This window comes from Apteryx mantelli, chromosome 1, assembly GCF_036417845.1.
Source record: "Apteryx mantelli isolate bAptMan1 chromosome 1, bAptMan1.hap1, whole genome shotgun sequence".
Lineage (NCBI taxonomy): Eukaryota > Metazoa > Chordata > Aves > Apterygiformes > Apterygidae > Apteryx > Apteryx mantelli.
In genome coordinates, this window is record NC_089978.1 from 141,366,496 (window position 1) to 141,385,133 (window position 18,638).

The window sequence follows — 18,638 nt, forward strand, 5'->3', positions numbered from 1 at the left end:
TCAGTTCTTCCCTCTCTTCCACCTCTTGAAAATCAACCTAGAAATACAGAGGAATAAAAACAAGCAAGGCTTTCAAATTCAGAACAGGAAACTCCAGAGATGGAGGCCCCCTATCACAAACTTCCCGAATCCCTCCGCACTTCTGCCTGTGTACTATGGCCTGAAAAATGGAGTGAATAACATAGAGCTAACTTTCTGCAAAGGGATTATTCAGTCTGCCTCATGAGTCTTCTCGGAGTGACTGGGAAATTAAAACATGACAACACTTCACTTTGCGGAGAAGTGCTAAGCGTTACTAAAAAGCAGGCTGATGTAAATGAGATATAAATATATGTAATCAAATCTGGCAGTGACTGTAGAGTGTCTATGCATCACAGTCGCGAAGGTGTCACTAGTAAGTACAGGCCCCCGAGCCGGTGCTCGGGCACCTGCAGCGGCGGCGGGCGCGCTCACGTTGCGGAGCCACGTGCGACGCAGCCCGGCGCCTCCCTGGCGCGCCCGGCCCGGAGGCGGTGGCGGCGGGGCGGGACCGGGACGCGACGGGGCGGGCCGCGCTGCGAGCTCGGCCGCAGCGGCGGCGGCAGCGCTCGGCCTCGGACCCGGCCCCGGCCGCCTCCCCGCGCCCCCCGCCGCGGACACCGAGGTGGCAACCGCGACCTCCCGCATGTAAGTGAGCTCCGTCCGGGAGCCCCCGGGGGGAGGCTGCCCCGGGACCTCGCCGCGGGTGCCTAGGGGTTGGCAGGAGAGCGCCGCGGCGCCGTCGGGGGGCAGCCGGGCGGGCGGCGGCAGCGGCCACGCTCCCTTCGCGGGAGCCCGGGGGCGGCTCCCGGGGCCGGTGCCTGCGGGCCGGCAGCCGCGGCGGAACGGGCAGCCCCCGGCCGCTGCCGCGGTGCTGGTCCCCTCCGTCTTGTGCGGGCCCCCCACTCCCGCACACACAACCCTTATGGGTACGGTCCGCGTTTGGGAAGGCAAAAGGTCGGGCAGTAGACCGCCGCGTCCTGCTGGCTTCCTCGAGGGAGACACAGCGCTGGACACAGGCCGTCTCGGAGGCGGCTCTCGCCTCCCCTCCTCTCTGCGCGCGGGGAGCCGGACGCCCTGCAGCCCATCGCGGCAGGCTGACGGTTGTCTGATGGGCTGCTGTTTTGCCCATCAATAGCAAAATCTCCATAGCGAACGCGTTCCTGCGAGCCTGCTCTCAGGGGAGTGGCCGCAGTTAGGGGCAAACTCGCCTTCGCTCACCTTGCGCAGCGCGCGGGGGCTCCTGGCTGGTCGGGAGGCGAGGAAAAGAGGTGCTGGGGGTTACTCTGAACCCGGCTCCCCACACGGGGGGAGGACAGGTTCCTGCCAGCGCGAGAGAGCAGCACAGAATGCAGCGCGGTGGGGCTTGCAGAGTAGTTCAGCTGTGCCTTCAAGCAGCCAAGCCTTATCTATTGTTTGAGGTTATGACAAATAAATCCCATTCTTGCACACACACCCTTCCCTTTCACCTCAGTACAAAGGGGATGCGTATTAGGGACAGATGGTGGCACTTAACTATGCTGCCAGGGTAGCAAACACCAGAGAAGAAAGAGGAGGGATGAAACAACTTAAAGCCAAAGACAAGGACTGTGGCTTCCCCTGCACCCTGAAGGGAAGCAGAGGCCTTTTCAGCTATTCTTTTAAAAAAGAATTAGATAAGGGTACCTGAGCACCTGTCACAGACAAGCAGTGTGTCTGAAAATAAGATTTATAGCTAGCGACTTTAATTCAGTACCACTATTATTAGGAAACAGTCCTTCACTGAAAGAATGAAAATGAAAAATCCACAGCATTAATTCCTTCAAGCATTCTCATCCTTTTCTTTTTGAAACCATACATATATATGAAATTCAGAAGTGTGACATAGCATTCCTCTGATACTTGGAAAGCTTGATGCAAGAAACAAACACCGGACTGTTCAGGAAGTTTTTGTCTCTTTTCAACTCATTCAAGCAGGCAGAGAACTGGTGAGAAAATAAAAGTGGCCATCACTAGTGCAAAGCTCTATCTTTCAACTTTTTGTCCTGCACCTTGACTGTAGTAAGGATCCATGTATGGTTAGGTCTAAAGTTGAATGGGGCTGACAGCTTGTACTTAGATGTCAGAAAAAATCATGGGTTGAGAAAGAAAGGATCCTATCAAATTAGTGTTTTTGCAATTAACAAGCACTTCAGTCTAATTTTAGAGGTGTTTAATACACTCACACAACCTGGACTAACCTTTGAGAATAGTGATGGTGTGGCTTTAGAGCCAAGAGTTGGAAAGAGTGGTGGTTTTTGTCTTTTCTTTTTTTTTCCCTAGTTCTGCTGCAGTAAACTTGCACTGACTTCTGTAGGGCCAGGATTTCACCCTAGATGTGATCATGAGTAATGGTAACAGCAACTGTCACTATATACACATGCTGCAAGTTTAGAAGAGTTATAAGCATTTGTGATTCATGACATAATAAAGAGCATTAGGAAGAAACTTTCCATAGGGAAAGGTTATTCTATATTTATCCTCTCTGCAGTCATTTTATCTTCCTTTGAAACACCTGGAATTACACGGTCTTAAAGACAAGGCACTGGATTAGTAGTCTACACTGGAATAGTTATTCCCATGTTCCTGTAATCATTAACAGAGCAAGACAGATTCTTTTCTAGTTCATTCATACATGCTATTAAAATACAGTATTACTAAAGGCCAAAAATGTTTGATAAATACCTTCTTTCTTGCTAACCCTGATTCACTTGTGTCAAGCAGCCAACTCCTACTACATATGAGGAGAGTTTCTAACGCAGAAGAGTATTTCCTTCAAAGCACTGCCTATTCATCCCTAAAAGTGACAGATTACCTTTGAATTAACTTAGTTGTAAACTCCTGGAGATTTGGCACGAGCTGAAAAAGCAGCAGAGCAGCAGTGTGATTGTTACTAGCTACAGCAACAACCAGCACCACCGAGTACCCTGACAGCTATGGCAAGGTTGTACACAACTGTAGGAAAAGTTTGTCTTAGCTTTCGGGATGCTGGATGCCACCTAGAGGATTATCCTCGCTGTTGTACACTCAGCTGCTTTTCCTCAAAACCGTGCTCTGCCACCCTTGCCAGGTGCTGCGCAATGGTGCAGAACGAGGAGCCCCAGTGATAAGCCCCGGATGGTGTGCTGGGGCTGTTCTGCTCCCAGCCCAGAGGTCTCCTCTGTCTGTCTCTGTAACAGTGGTGCACAGCGTTTGGGAGTCATCAACCTTCAGCAAACCACACCCACCACTTGGAAATCAACCTATGTGCCATAAGGGCAACTGAGAGCTGGCAGCCTCTGCTTTAATTTCCTCTGACTGTGGGCCATGCTTTTGCGGGCCACTGTTTCAGAGCCGCTAAGGGCAAGGAATACAATTTAAACAGATGCAGGAGCCTATCTGCCTCTTTGGTCCCCTGCTGTTCAGGTGTGTTTCCAACCTCCACACTGACGCTCAGCTTCCACCTAATCCCGGGAGGAGGTGGCCACATCCCCTCGGCATCCGAGTTTTCTGCTGCAGATACGCCCAGAACCAAATAAGTGCCAGCACTGCCCCATTGCTGGCAAGCTCTCGATAAAGAACCACAAAGTGACATTTCCAAAGCAGGCACTTGGGTGTGATTGTAATGGGATGCTCAGACTTCACTTACACTCTTTTGCAGGGATACAACCCTGAGATCTATATCCAGCTTTTCAAGAAATTAGATGCCTGAGGCAGGAATTAGTGAGTGAGCATATTTGGTACTTTTATGCCCTTCTGGCCTATAAAATCTGTAAATTGCCTGGTTTCTCTTAGTCTTGCCATGTCTCCACCTTACCTGCCAGGGGAGGGTGCAAACCCTGTCTCTTCTGTCCTCAGGCTGGCCTAATAAATGGGAAGTTCACCTCCTGGTAATTGAATGAGGTGGGCCCTTATAGGAAGCCAGACAAGGTTTTTTTGTCTGTGATTGAGACCATTTTTTGGAATGAAAATGGCAGTCAAGAATCAAGTAATAGATCTGATCATCTTTAACTTCTAACTTGACCGACACTGCAAAAGAAGTTTTAAGAATAGTCAGCGAAGAGATACCACCTCCACTTAAAATTAAACATTTGTCTTCTATATTTTTCTGATTGCCCTCACCTTTCTTTGTCCTGAAAGTCCTTCTTTTCAGTCCCTTCCCCTTGTTTAAGGTGATACTCGTGCCTGTTTTCCCAAGTAGCACCTCTGTGCTTTCTGTCTTTTGCTGTGCTTTATACTATTGCAACTTTTAGGCGTCTGAGTCCTGTTCCAAGGCTGCCTACTGTAGGCAATGTAAACAAAGCACAACAAAGAAAATAACAGTCCCTACCTCAAGGAACGTTGTCCACTTCCTTGTGTGTCTCTAAGCCCTTAGGACAAACCCTTATTTAGTACACAGTGAAATAAGGATACCCAGAAGAGGTGAGGGTATTTCACCCTTCCCCATTACTAAAGCTGCTGCCCACAGACACGTCCTATAGAAGTCAATGGGCATTCTCAGTCTGGACTGGGATAAAGTTTTTTTCAAAACTGAGCCAAGATTTCTGTAATGTGGTTGATATTATCTAGATTTACTCCCCCTAAAGAGTATGAGGTGCCCATTAAACTGAACTTGCAAAGGGTGGCTGATGGTCTTCTCTCCCTGGCAGGGAAGCGCTGCTGTGTACGCTTGCTGGAGAGCCGCAGAGGGGTGAAAAGATGGAGCGGAGGCCGGGGAAGACAACCCACGCCCGGAGGAACCTCTTTGGACCCGTAGACCACGAGCAACTGCAGCAGGACTTCCAGCACATGCTGTGCAGCAGCATCGAGGGAGCCCAGCAGAAGTGGAACTTCGATTTCCTCTGGGACACACCAGTCGAGGGGCTCCTGCAGTGGGAAGAGCTTGAGGGTCACCAGGTGCCTGCCTTCTACCACAGCTGTGTGGTAGGGGATACTCGGAGACCCCTGCAGCACTTGAACTGGCCCCTGGGCAGGGAGGACAAGATTCACCACTTTGTCTGGGTGACACTGACTGAGAAACCCAAAACTTCCAAGAAAACAGGGGGCAAGAGGAGCCCAGAAGGGAAAAAACGAAGACAGACATCTCTGACAGGTGTGTGAGACCTTTGTATTGCTCAGATGGTCCAACCTGGTCCCAGCAGTTTCTTAGAAATTCTTTGATAGGCCCATAAACCAGTCTTGTTTTAAGAAAAAAGATCTTTTTCTTCAGAGGAGCATCTGAAAGAGAAAGAATACAAACTCTTAATTGAGTGACCAGTGGCTTGTGATTTTTGAAAGATGCTGTGCCACAACCTCCCTCCAGCCCCTGGGGGTTTATTTAGGACTTGTCAGCATCAGAACAAATAGATAATGGCCACTTCTTGCAAGAGGATGGTTAGGCTGATTACAAGGGTTAGACATTTAAAAAGCCATTCTAAGAAAAGCAGTGAGAGAGTTTCCCAAGCAAGAACCAAACAAGAAAACAGGGTTGCCCATCAGTTGGGAGTTTGGGGGGTTTTGTTTGCTTATATTTTTCAGAGTGCAGTAAGGAGCATAGCTGGCTGAGCTAAGCCTTAGGAGGAAGACCAGAAACCAGAGAAAGCAGCCAGTTCTCCGGCTAACTTCAGCTTGGATATTATACTCAGTGAAGGCATCCAGGAATTTTAAGGGCAGATCAATCTTAAACTTGGCCAGGAGGCAGAAGGGGTCTAGGTTTTAAAATGCCTCTCACCAGGACTTGCTGCCAGATGCACAAAGGAATGTATTTCTTGTTTCAGCACCCATAAAAGAGTTTTAAGTTTTTAAAAGTCCTCGGCATCCTGCATGCTAAGCTGTTCTGAGAATCTGGCCCCTCATTTTCTCTTCCCAGTAGGATTTGAGCTTATTTGAAAAATCTGATCCCATAGATTAGATTTCTCTTATCCTTACTGGAATTTTGGTTTATCCTGGACTGGGGTTTTCAAGATATAGACAAAAGATTTTCTTTGGGGAATTTGATGTGAGACACCAGCTCGAAATTGCCTAGAAGATAATTGAAGCTAAGGTTTCAGGAAACATTTTCTGAATAGTGATGTTGATCTCGGTAAGTCAGACAATAGAATAATTTGCTATTTGAGGGTATGAAACTTAATTGCTAGAGAGAGGTTCAGGAAGAGGTTGGAGATTAATGAAGAGTGGAACATTGTACAGTGGAGTACAGAACAATGATATTTAATGAGTGCACTTTTCCAAAGCACTTTACAGCCATTAACTAATTAACAGTATAATTTACAGGTAGGAGTACAGAAGTGTAATTCAGAGCACAATGTTGTGATGGTTTGAGGGAACTGCTGTTCAATTGTAAATCTCTCACTAGGTGTGTGGGAGTAAATTATGCAGATATTTCCAGGGGATATTTTTCTTCCGATCTGTTTTCCCCAGGCAAGACGCATTTCAACAGGGGATGTGGAAACCAAAATACCATGCTGCGCAGTTTAACACTTTCCCACATATGTTTTCATAAGAGAAAACTCTTTAGTCTAACAGTACCCTTTTCCCCAAGGAATCTGGGTGTAATGAGATGGGCCAGGAAAATCATTTGCAGTCCTCTTTTTTGGTGACGCTTGGAGATCAGGGCTTCTCTTCCTCCTTCTCTCACAAACACACATGCACCCATGTAGCCTCTTTATTGCCAGCTGAACAATTCATTAAAAGTTTCTCTCTGGCTGCAGAAAGCTTGTCCCTCTGAACAACACTACAGTAATTCAGGCAAAACTGAAGTCAGGGTGTTATGGGAAAATGATAACTACTGATAAGGTCTGACCTCACTTTTCAGCCCATTTGCCCAACTTCTGTCATCCCAGAGTGAAAGGTTAGTTTAGGATCAGGGTCTCATATTGGATTTGAACACAGTTATCTGCATTCGCCTTTGGTCAAGAGGAACACTGTAATGCTTTACATTAAGATCCAACAATGTGCATTTAATTTAGACTTTAAAAGACAGCTGTGGCCCATTAAATAAATATCAGTGTATTAAAAACCATCCATGGGGTTTTGTGGACATTGGCACCTCCAGAGTGGAAGTAGCAGAGGTTTTCTTGCTGTATTTGACTCCTCAGACATGTAAAGAGATAACTAGCACGAAAGTACATTTTTCCTTCTGTCTACCAAACCTTTTATGTGCAAATACTTAATTTTCATTCATCTTTCTCAGTGTAGTTCCAGTGTAGTTCTGCTCTGCTGTCTGTCTGGGAGAGCCCCAAGTTCAAAAAGTAGCTCAGCTACAGGTCTTGTTGGTTGGTAGGTTGATTTGAGGTTTTTTGTTTTTTTTGAAAGCTGTGTTTCTCTAACCAGGGTTGGGGAACCATACCAGCTTTTTGCTCCTCTTCTTCTTTTCCAAAGCTGTTGGCTTGCCTCAGTCTGATACACTTAGACCTTGTAGTGTCGCTCGGCTCTGCAGGAAGACATCCATAAGTCCTTGCCTCCTTTGCTTAATGTCAAAAGAGAGAAAATTGGCAACAATTCTGTTTTCACTTGCTGGTCTTCCTTCTGAAGCATTTAGTCCTGAAACCCCATTTTCTGCAAGGTAAGTGAGAGAAAACAAGGGGGAAATGAAAGTAGGTATTTAGATAGGTATATTTAAGCAGTACAGATCTTTTCCTCATAGGTCCCTATGCCCAGGGTTTCCTTCTGGACTGGCTGCAAGCAATGTCCCGCTCAGTACTTTACTTATGCCAACTGATGTGCTCTTTAGAGTCCCTCAATGTGGTCATACCAGCCTGTTTCCATGGACTCTGTCTAGAGTCTTAGGTGGAGGCTAAACCATCTGAATATGACTCTGGGGATCTACATCCCCCTGGCTTTTAAGTCCCTCCATCAATCCTGAAATGGGGCTCAGCTATGAGGTATGCAAATGTCTAAGCAGTTTGGCTCTGGCTAAAATTCTTCACTGGCTGAAATGGGAATAATGACTATCTAAGACTTTTATGAATTTCATCCACTAAGCATAATCCACAATGCATTTCTTTGCCCAAAATGAAATGGAGGATAGCTTTGTAGAAGCCTTTGTACTAGAAGAAACAGCAGACGTAAGGATTACATTTTGTAACGTAGGCTTTTTATTCTTACTGCTATCCCTCTCCTCTGCGGCCCTACTGAGAGCCTGCAGTGGGTTATAATAATAGCAAGACTTGCTTTTCTACTGAGTTAGCAGCATATGCTCTTGCCTGGGAGAACACACTCTCCTTGGGATCAAGTCTCGCTCCAGAAGCTTAACTTACTCAGGGCAAGCTCCAGTACTGCTACGCTCTGTTGCACTGTGCCATGTAGACATATCCTTAAGGAAGTTGGCTGCAGGAATCACTTTGCACAAACTTGGCTGTGAAAGGCTGTAGAGTTCCAGTCATCTTGCCAGTAATATTCTGTGCTGAAATTAATACAAGACTTTATGCTGCTGGGACTCAATATATGTTGCCAATTTGATTATATAGGGAGCTTAAGTTTAAACATGATGAAGCTCGGATCCTCAACTGGTTTAAGTTGGAATAGCTTCGTTAGTATGAATACAAACAATTTATGCCAGGTAAATACCATCAACTCTAAAGGTAAATAAACATTTAGCTTCCATTTCAACTAGTTTTGCTCTGTTTACCTGAAAAAAATAGGTATTTTTTGTGCTGGGGGGACAGGGAAAGAACTCCTAGGTGTTTGCTATAATTATGGTTCTGTACTTGAGATGGATTTAAGTTTGCACTTAAAGGAAAGATTTAGCCATGTATACCTATGAAAAAGTTCTCCTCTTGAGCCACAGTAGTTACTGTCTGGGTGGAGAATTAATTATAATTCAGTGATATAGCAAGGTTTCATGCAGTCCTCCCAGAATCCGCATTTGACCTAATAAGTAGAAATAAAATGCCACATAAATACAGTTCTTCTGATGTTATTTTACAGTGAGTATGTTTTGTTATTTTTAAGGAGGAGAAACAACTGTTTCTGACAGGAAAGCACTGCAGCAGTGGCTCTAAAAGTTGGAGTAAAATGTCATATTGCTCAGCTTGCTTAAGAGGGTCCAAAGTCCTTTGATCTGAACTGGATAAAAGCCAGCACATTTTCTTTGTTTTACTTGGTATTACATAGCTTTCTATGGAACATACTAAAGGTATTAGTTTTGTTCCTTCACAAGCCTTAGAGAAGTCCAAATGACTTTTTTGACACAAAACCAACAAGATTTGAGGGATTTCTTTAAAACAGTCTTTATCGGTGTTACAGTTCTAATTCTCTGTGTTTTGGTGTTGTTCTGCAGATTACTACTCAGCAAAGAAGCGAGTCAAAATGAATACACAAGCTGTTGCAAAGAAGTCAACTTCTTGAACGCGAGCGCAGGATTGTTATGCACCAGGGAGGTTAGAGACATCTGCCAAGTTGCCTCGACATTCAGAAACTGTGCGCAAGCTGCGGACACTTAGGGGCATCGCACAGAAAGATGCTCATGGCAGCAGCGATGAAAAGTCTTCTGGGCGCACAAAAACTTTCATTGGAATGGGGTCAGGCCAAATCAACTGGAATCACTTTGATGAGAAATGACTAGCCTTAAAAACTCTGGTAAGCAAGCTGGGGCGCTACAGTAATCAGCTAAGGCTAGCAGTTTAACATGTGTTTAAAATAACTCTACATGAGAAAGTGGTAAACAGTTATGGCTGTATATGTGTAGTAATGTGCTTGGACATGTCACTGTACAGGTGGGGCCTTTTATTGTTCTGTCTTTACACAGCCTCTGTCTTGGTTGTAGCAGTGATGCTTAAAATTTTCACCATCTCGGCTTTACAGGTCTGACATACGAAAAGGTTCCCAACTCTTCTGTAATGTTTTTCAGATATAGAATATATGCCTGTTTTGTGCTTGCAACTATTCGAGGCATAAACAACAGAATTTAGGTGCCAAATGTACATACATTGCTGGGGTGAAAATGGAGAAAACTGATATTTTTCTTGGGAAAGTTTCCATTTGTATCAGCAGCCATTTTAGCCCGGTATGTCTGCCCTCCTGGATCCACCCAAGAATTAGGTAGTTAATCTTAAATGTTATGGGTAGAAATTTGCAGACATATTTTTGTATCTTTCAAGTCATTCCTGTTATCAGCTGGGCCAAATTCGCCCTTCATTTTTGGTTGTGCTCTTCCATCTGTGTCTATGAGTTTGTGTGGTGAAAATGAAGACAAAATGGGCTGTGCATTTGTCCACAGTGTTTTAAATTGCCTGCTGCCTGCCAAAACATGCTAAGAATGAGGGAGACTATTTAGTTACCATATTGTGCTTCTATTCATATTGATAATATTTCTATAAAAAGATAAAGGGCATTAATAACACTGAAATTTCTGTTCCTCTTGGTGTTGCATGGACTGCTTTTTCTAGGGCATTTGGTAACGTACCCTTTTCCACCACCTCCTTCTCGTTTCCCTTCTTCATTACCCTGACAAGTTTGGATAATTGAGGTTTTGCAGCACATAATCAGTGAGTAAAACAGAAAATGAAACCTATAAAATATACACTCTAAATTATACTGCTGCATATGGCCTGAAGATGCAGGTTTAATGAACGCATTTGGAAAGACCTCTGCAAATGTGAGAATTTTAGAACTTCATACAGTGATGGAACACTGCTTTTTATCTCAAACCTACACAAGCTAAGGCTTCTCTTGGGTAGTAAGAATTAATGTGCACACGCACGTGTGTCAGCTGTACGCATGAGATGTGGTTTAAGGAAGCAATACACCCTGCATTACATGCAACATCAGGATGGTTTAGTGTCTTTTGTTTTTCCCCCAATATAAGAGCTAGAGTGTTTAGACATAAATAATAGTTGGTTTCCCCCGAGTGCCAGAATGCAGTGATTTCAGACATTTCTCTGTATGCTGAGATAAGGGTGCTCAGCAAGTCACAGAATTGGGGCCTGTTTCCAGCTACATGCAAAAGAGACTCACGAGATGTGATTTTTCTCTTTTGAATTTTTGATTTAGTGAGGAACTGTGGGAACAAAACTTGCCACAGATGATAGCAAAGGGAGTTTTACCTAAATGAAGCAGGACGAGGGCCTGCCTAGCTGGCAAGTGCTGCTAGCAGTGCACTCAATGCAGTTGTGGGCCAGGCCCTACTCTTACAAGCTTTTTAGCAAGTTGAGATGTAGCATAAAGATGTGGGGTTGGGCTTTTTTTATGCCTGGTTGTTTTTATTTTTAACTTTGCTTGTCGCTAGAACAGACCAATATATATTTTTTTAAGTGTGTGATTTTCTATAGTTCAGAAGAATATCACAACTGTTCCTCCATGTGTCTGTGATTTTAAATCAGACCAGGGACCCTGTGCATCTTTGTTTTGTAGCAATGTTTTGCAGCATTACTTTCTGACCAGGATAACATGAGTTGTGCATAAAAGCCTGCAAGCTTGCCATGCACAAGGTCACTGTGAAGCTGCTGAGTCTCTCTTCCCCCCCCCCCCCCCAAAGGGAAAAGGGATGCTTCTTTTTATTAGGAGAAGTAATGACTATTGATACACTGCTGTCCCAGCAAAACAAGAAAGCTGTTTTGGAACCAATGTGAAAAAAATCCTAAGTGCTTATGTGTATGTTTAAAAGGACATATTTGCTTTAAATGCTTTGTGATCAGGATGCTACAATGTCCTGGGAATTCATAAAACCATTGTTAAAATTATCAACAAATTAAACACCACAACTTTCGGTTCCTAATGCAGATACCAGCTCAGGAGTGGAATTTCAATATATTCAGACTGAAAGGTCAAGACCACGGATTAGAATTAGGCCTGTCCATGTTTAGCTCTCCTTGCAACTGTTAGCTGGTAAAAAAAAGAATTGACTGCTGATTAGACAGGGCGATGTCTTTGATTGCCAGCTACATATTTGTTAATGTTTTTTGGAATGACATAATATTGGAAATGGAGATACATGGTAATACAAAAGAATAATGGGGGGGATAATGTTTTCATGCCAGTGTTTGCAACTGGAAAATTCTTATACTTGTACTGCAGGGCCCAATCCTCCTCTGGTGTACATGAATATAGCTCCGCAAACCCATGGTGGAGCTACCTGGGTTTACACCAGAGGAGAATTGCAACTGAGGTGTTTTGCACTAGTTCTTTTTGTTACTTTACAGAATAAAGTGACAAGCAGCTATGTAAAGTTGCTGCTTCCCTTCTACGTACACAGATTTTGAAAGGTAAAGAAAAATGGTTTCTGCAATATGAGCACTACAGATGTGGATGTGACAGCCAAAAATGACAGCAAACCTCTGATGAGTGTCTGGGCTCCATCATCAACAGGGTAGATAAAGTATATCAGTCTTTCATTTCATTACAATTCTGATGGGGAGACAGTCAAGCGTGGAACGTTTCATTATTTTGTTCATCCTGTAAATTGCACTTTCTTGTTAAACTCAGTACATGCAAGGAGATATGTCAGTATGTAGCAAAGCTATAATAATAATAATAATAATATTGTTTATTATTATGTGGGTCTAAAACATTCCCATTCTTTAAGCGGATGGAGGAGGCAGCAGACCTGCTGGAAGGAGCAGTACACCGAAGCTCTGGTCCGCTTTGCTCTGTTGGCAGGAACAGCGCGTTGGACGTACCAAGCCTTGTTCTGTAGCAAAGGGCTTGTTTGCAGTCCACCAAGTCGGATTGTCCACATAGGTATATCGCCATCCACCAAACCCCAAAGCAGCTTTCTCATAATGAGGAACAAGGAGGGGTGTTCAGAAACTGAAAGAAAATGGGGCATTAAAGAAACGGTAGCAGCACTGTTCACAGGCCTTATGCAGCTGTCTTTACATGTAGTGATTACGCAGCAGAAGGGAAACCACATTAGGAATCCACAAAATATTGTAACCTCAGTACACTGATAAGTAGATACAACTATGTCTGCCAGAGCCCTCCTCCTTCCCCTTATGTGAATATAAACTGCATACATGACTCAGGGCCATATATTACTCAACAGCCACAGCCTAGCTTCCACTGGTACCATAGTGTGACCAACATATACATTAGGGAAGTATGCAGTTCAGGATTTTACCATCCAAATGTGTCCCATGTGCAAATGGGACAGAGCAAGTCCCAGAACAGCCGTTCCACTTGCTTTATGTTTTGTACAAACATGGAAATCATCTCTCAGGTATGGATCATTTCATTAAATTCCTTTCAGCAGCAACTGGAGAAGGTTGTTCCACTTGGCAAGAGAGCCAGGAAAAGAGATTCTACATGCTTTTAGTTATTTTCAGGATGATACAAATACAATTTTCTTCTACTTAAAGCAACTCCTCTGCAAACTGTCATAAGTACCTTTCTTTAGGACAGAACTGGTTTCCTGGAAAATCTGTCAACTTGCCACAGCAGATGCTTTATAATTCCACCATCATCTTTTGGGTCTTTGTTAATAGGCATTGGGGGTGGGCCTTAAAATCATAGAAATGTTTGGCTGGAAGTGACCCTATGATATTGTCTAGTCCACCCCCCTACCCTAGGCCAGGATCAGGACTTATTTATTCCAAAGCTTGTGAACTACTGTGAGAAATGATTTTCTCAGTTCATGTGGCAAATTGAGGGGGTAGCCAAGCTCAACAAAGTTCCTTCTGAGGTTCAGAGGGTTTATGTTATACAAGGTGCTTTCTTTCAGGTATTAATTTTGCTTTGCTCATAATGTTGTAATGCCATAGATTCAGTTAAATTCCATGTGAGCAAGTTGGTGTGCTGAACCATTTGGTTGTCAGCTGTGGATATTTGCCATATCATCAATAAAAGCTGGTGCACTTGTATGTTTTAATAACAAAAGAAGTTTCATTGTCATCTTCTTATGCAGGTTCCTTTTGTGTTGTTTCTGCACTGCTCTGGCCTGGACTTCCAACACTGACCCCCTGTGCAATTCCACGTTTTACAATTCATCACTTCCACATGCAAAATATTGGCACAGCCTGTGGGGTAGGGTAAGCTACCCCAGCTTGCCTCGGCTGACCTACAGCCTAGAAAATGCATTTCTGCAGTGGCTATTTTCACGTTTTCCCACTGAGGTGTCACAAACCATGTATGAGAAAACCCTTTTTTCTTCCTTCTTCATTTTCTGAGATTTTTTTTTTGCTTAGGAAATGCTGCCTTTTTTACTTTCAGCAATCTGTTCTCTTGGCAAGAAACATGACTATCAGGTGTTTAAAATTAAAGTCATTAAAATCAAATTTGCAAAAGCAGGAGGGTTTGCCCCAGTATCGTGGACATAGTCCAGGTAATTACGTCTTGCCTAACTAAATCCTTCTTGCCGTTTCATGGCATTCCTCCTGTCCCATTGAAATCTGGTATGGAGACTTGCTGTGACAGGACACATTAAACATCTGCCATGTTTTTTCCCAGAAGTGGCTGCACTTTAATAGCAGATGAAGTGATTTATGATATATGGCATGTGTACACACAGATTTTTATTGCAATGATTTTACTGAACTGTAAGAGTTATTTAGGAGCAGCCCTTCTGAAAAAAATCAGCTCAGTAACTAAATATGGATCTGAAAGCCTAATTCTAGGCCCCTCTTTCAGGCAATCTTTTCCACACCCATCCTTTCTTTTATAAGGAGGTACTGAGAAATGTCAAATTCATGTGATCAGCTGTGTTTATGGGATAATAACCTTCACTCTGCCCATTAATCCCCTCCAGAAACACAACTCACGTTCCAAAGCTCTGAGCAACTTCAGCAATCAGTGGGTAAGAACAACACACACGCACCTGCTAAATAAATATTTTCCTCATCTTTGTACAAACGTGAAATTTCTTCCTTGAAATTATGTTGGTAAGAGACCAAAGACAGTAGTTCACCCTGGATCACTGACAGGCCAAGATAACCTCACTATTAGAAAGGGCTACTCTATACAAATGTTTTTCAGCACTGGCTGGGGACCTCTAGTGGTCTGGAAAACATCAAAAAATGATCCCTGCAACAATTTTAAGCATTTTTTAAATTAAAATAAAACACACATTCTTACATAATAGCAGCAAGGAGGCAAAATGGAGAAAATAAAAATACATGAGTGTGCAAAGATGAGCCCAGTTAGAAGATTAGCTGCTGTAAATGAAACCATTGTGGCAGCAATCATGTAATTGGTCTGCAGAATTTTTTTCCTAAAGAGTTAGGTAGTCCTTGGCTTGAAAAAAGCTGAGAAACACTCATATGTTCCCACTGGAAATGAGAAACTCCCAGGATCCTGGTGGTGTATAGCACTTGCTTCTAGTTTTAAAGAGCCACGCAAGTTTACACTTTAAAATCATAACATTATACTGAGCAGAAAAAATGTTTTATTATCAATATTTTTAAATCCCTATATCATATATGTCTTTGGAGCTGGATCCATGCCACCAAGTATGGGATGAATGAAATCTCCTTAAAACTCTGTGATATGAAAACTCCAATGATAATTGTTTTGGATCATCTGCATCCTGCACTTGGTTACATGAAGTAATAGAGACCGTCTGTCTCCCTTCTTTCAAATATGTGTATATATATATTTATGTGTATATCTGTATGCATATCCATTTTCACTGACATGGCACACAGACTGTCCCAAATGCATGTTAATAAAATGTTTTTACCCAGGAGTGGCCAACCTTTCTGACCTTACAAAGCACATGTGTGCTTCCATGAGAGACACTATCTAAAGCTCAGGCATTTATGAGTTTTGTACTACTCACCGATATATTACGCACACACACACACACGCACCACACGCACGCATGCACACAAACTCTCACTAGCAATATTGGGCCCCTATGAAATAGAAAGCATGTTGGCCTAAGAGAGGAAGGAGCAGAGGGCCTGGAGAAGCGGCATACCTGGCCCTGGCTCTGGTGGCAGGCACTGTTTGAGAAGATTTCCTAGGTTAAAAAAATGGCAACAGGTTCTTTGGGACTCTCAGCCCAGTAAATGAAGCACAGTGTAGCTGTACAAGCTCTACAGCGCAGCTATATTGAGCTACAGCTCCCCCCTCTGTGAACACACCTTGTGCTGAGGTACAGCAAAATTTGACTTAAAAGGCAGCCAAGCAGTAGAGCACATTTCTTCACTTAGATTAAAAGCATTGTTTAAATTCTTGTGGCTAGACAATTTGTCTTGTCCTTTTAAAAAAAAGAAGCCATATTAAACAGTGAAGCGGCATAAAGAGGCTGGTCTGGGACTGAGAGACTGAGGGGAATTTTTAGCCTGCCTGCTGCAAATCAAGATCAGCCTTTTTACCTTTCCACAGTCTTTCTCCCTTTGTTTTTTGTGGTTACCACAAAATCTTATTCTAAGAGTCTCTCAGATGTTAGAATTAGATAATGGCTCTGGAAAACAGTGCCACAGTCTGGATAAACATAGCCATGCAAATAACAGTTTATGCTTTGCCGCTTCCCATCCAGCAAGACTCCAGGAAAAAAATACATATATATAATATATATGCACACATATATGTACATATATATTTATATATTTTCCTCTTATATGCAAGGATTTTTTTGCTTGCTATGAAACAATCCCATTTCGGAGATGAACAAGAGCAGCAGATGGGTAGAGGCATAACACTCACATTGCCATTTATATAACAAGGAAGTGACACAAAGCTCCTCTTGACAGAAGGACCGTATAAAGAATGCATCACATGCTCCCTCAGGACTGTTAAGGATCAGGAGGGTGTTAGGCACAAAATGAGATGTGGGAAACACCTGAAGTAACACAGAATTTTCTCATGGCCGCTGCCAGTCGTTCTCACTCCATCCCAAACTCAGGCCAAGCTCAGCAGAGAGGACTGTGGAGGTTATTTGTAATATTTTAGGCCCACACCCCATGTTGTGAATACCTCATCTTACTGCACACTATCTATAAGGCAAAGAATTAATTAAAAACCCTGGACTGAGGAAAATGCAGAATTGGGATATTTACATGTAAACTGTCTAACCTGGTTCCTTCATAATGGCATGTGGCCCTCTTCCTAACAGTGAAACCACAGAAGCAAACCAGACATTAAACACTTCTGGAACAAGCTTTAAAGAAACCATACAGCGAGGACATCTTTTTCAGCTAACAAAGAAAGGGATACATTGGTGACATGTCACAAGAAAATGGCACCTGGGAGAAACACAGGCTCCTCATGGCTTTAGGATAAGCTTTGATCCGTTTGTGCCCAGATTTTGCCTTCTGAATCCAGAAGACCAGGAAATGGTGGCTTATTTTGGAAAAGCTCTCTTGCCTCCATACAATTCACTGCTAGGTTTCATGCTCCTCCTGAAAGTGCTCAGCCCCATTTCAGAGCAGATGTTGTTATCTCTAATGTAACCATGGCCAGATTTTGCAGGCCAAAACCCTGTGTCTAAAGAACCAGAGGGCCCCTCCGCTGTGTCGAGGACTGTTAGGGGTGCTGGATACAAGCTGTATGAAGGAGAGGTCACCAGCAAGTCTCCACAGGCATGGATCTACAAGAACAAATAAGGTGGAGAGAGACTTCCCTTTACCACATCAAAATCACACAGCCCATACTTGTTCATAAAAAAATCTGCATTGGACGGAGTCGTGGGTAGCCATTTGGGAGACTTCGAATATCAGGACTGGAAAAATGTTGATAATGTGCGCTGCAGATTATTTTCTGCTGATAAGTCACATGATGGCATGCAGCCACATCAATCACAGGACCACTGAATGGCGATGGGGTGATACAGAAAAACAGGGGTGCCCCCAGCACCAAAAAGCTACCCAATGTCAACTGCAATGACATATCTCCCATGACTATTACATCCCAGGCAGTGGAGTAGGGGTGGGTATAATTCAATATACAGTGTATGTTCACAGGCAAAAGAACACCTGAATAAAATAAGAAAGAAGGCACTTGCCTACAGCCCTAGTAGTGTCAGTCTCACAATGAGGAGGAGGTTTTTCCATGAATCCCTGAGCTCCATGCGTTCACCAAGCCATGAACTTGCCTTGGTGTAAAAAAGACTATACCATGGTTTTCTTGATATCAATTTTTTTGCTGTATCCATTTAAGTCTATAACTATTTTGCTATAGTTTGACATGGGAAGAGGCCATAACCTGGATAGCTCAAATATTAATCTCCTTCCATTTGAAGCCTGTTTTATGAAGGAGAGACACACCAATGACTCAATAATATATATATATAAACTTTGGTATCTTGCATGTTAGAATAAGTGGATGCATCTATGTAGCTATAGAGCTCATTTAATAACATCAGTTGTGTAAAATGCCAATCTCACTCATGCAATTTTTCAGTCCCCGCTGATTCCAGCAGCATGACAAGGGAGAACTACTGCTCAGTAGTGCTGTCGGATACAGCTGTAACTGTGCTGTTCCAGCTGCCAGAATTTGTTTCAGCTTACTTCCAGATTTTTTTTTTAACTTCTTCTCTTAGGGAACAATAACAAAATCTACTGATAGTTTCATGAAGGTAAGTATTGGATCAGTGTCTAAAGAGAGGAAATGACAAAGAACCCAAATTCTTGTTCCCACAAGGCAAACTTTGCAGTGAGTGTTTTGCTTCATTTTCCTCAGTAAAACTCCAACTCAAAGTTTCAGGCTAAGTGCAAATGAGCAGTCCGCTTTGCCTCACATATTTGTACATGGATCCAGCCCAATGAAAA

The 18,638-nt window shown here is 43.4% G+C and overlaps 1 protein-coding gene across 2 annotated transcripts; it reads left to right on the plus strand.

The window, feature by feature from the left end:
- Positions 1-618: 618 nt before the first annotated feature.
- Positions 619-14,167, plus strand: LOC106488969 (cyclin-dependent kinase inhibitor 1-like). Of its 2 annotated transcripts, XR_010883178.1 has the most exons (4): positions 619-666; positions 4,665-5,107; positions 9,275-9,573; positions 13,835-14,167. XR_010883178.1 is itself a non-coding variant. In XM_067289844.1 (3 exons), coding segments are annotated over exons 1-3 (513 nt in total). In that variant the 5' UTR covers positions 619-664; the 3' UTR covers positions 9,343-13,803. The 2 variants fall into 2 exon arrangements, 1 of the variants encoding a protein (XP_067145945.1); XM_067289844.1 differs by lacking the exon at positions 13,835-14,167 and having other exon boundaries at positions 9,275-13,803.
- Positions 14,168-18,638: the final 4,471 nt, after the last annotated feature.

Coding starts and splice junctions, on each gene's coding strand:
- LOC106488969 (XM_067289844.1), top strand. Junction 5,108..9,274: donor AAGACAGACATCTCTGACAG/GTGTGTGAGACC, acceptor GTTGTTCTGCAG/ATTACTACTCAGCAAAGAAG.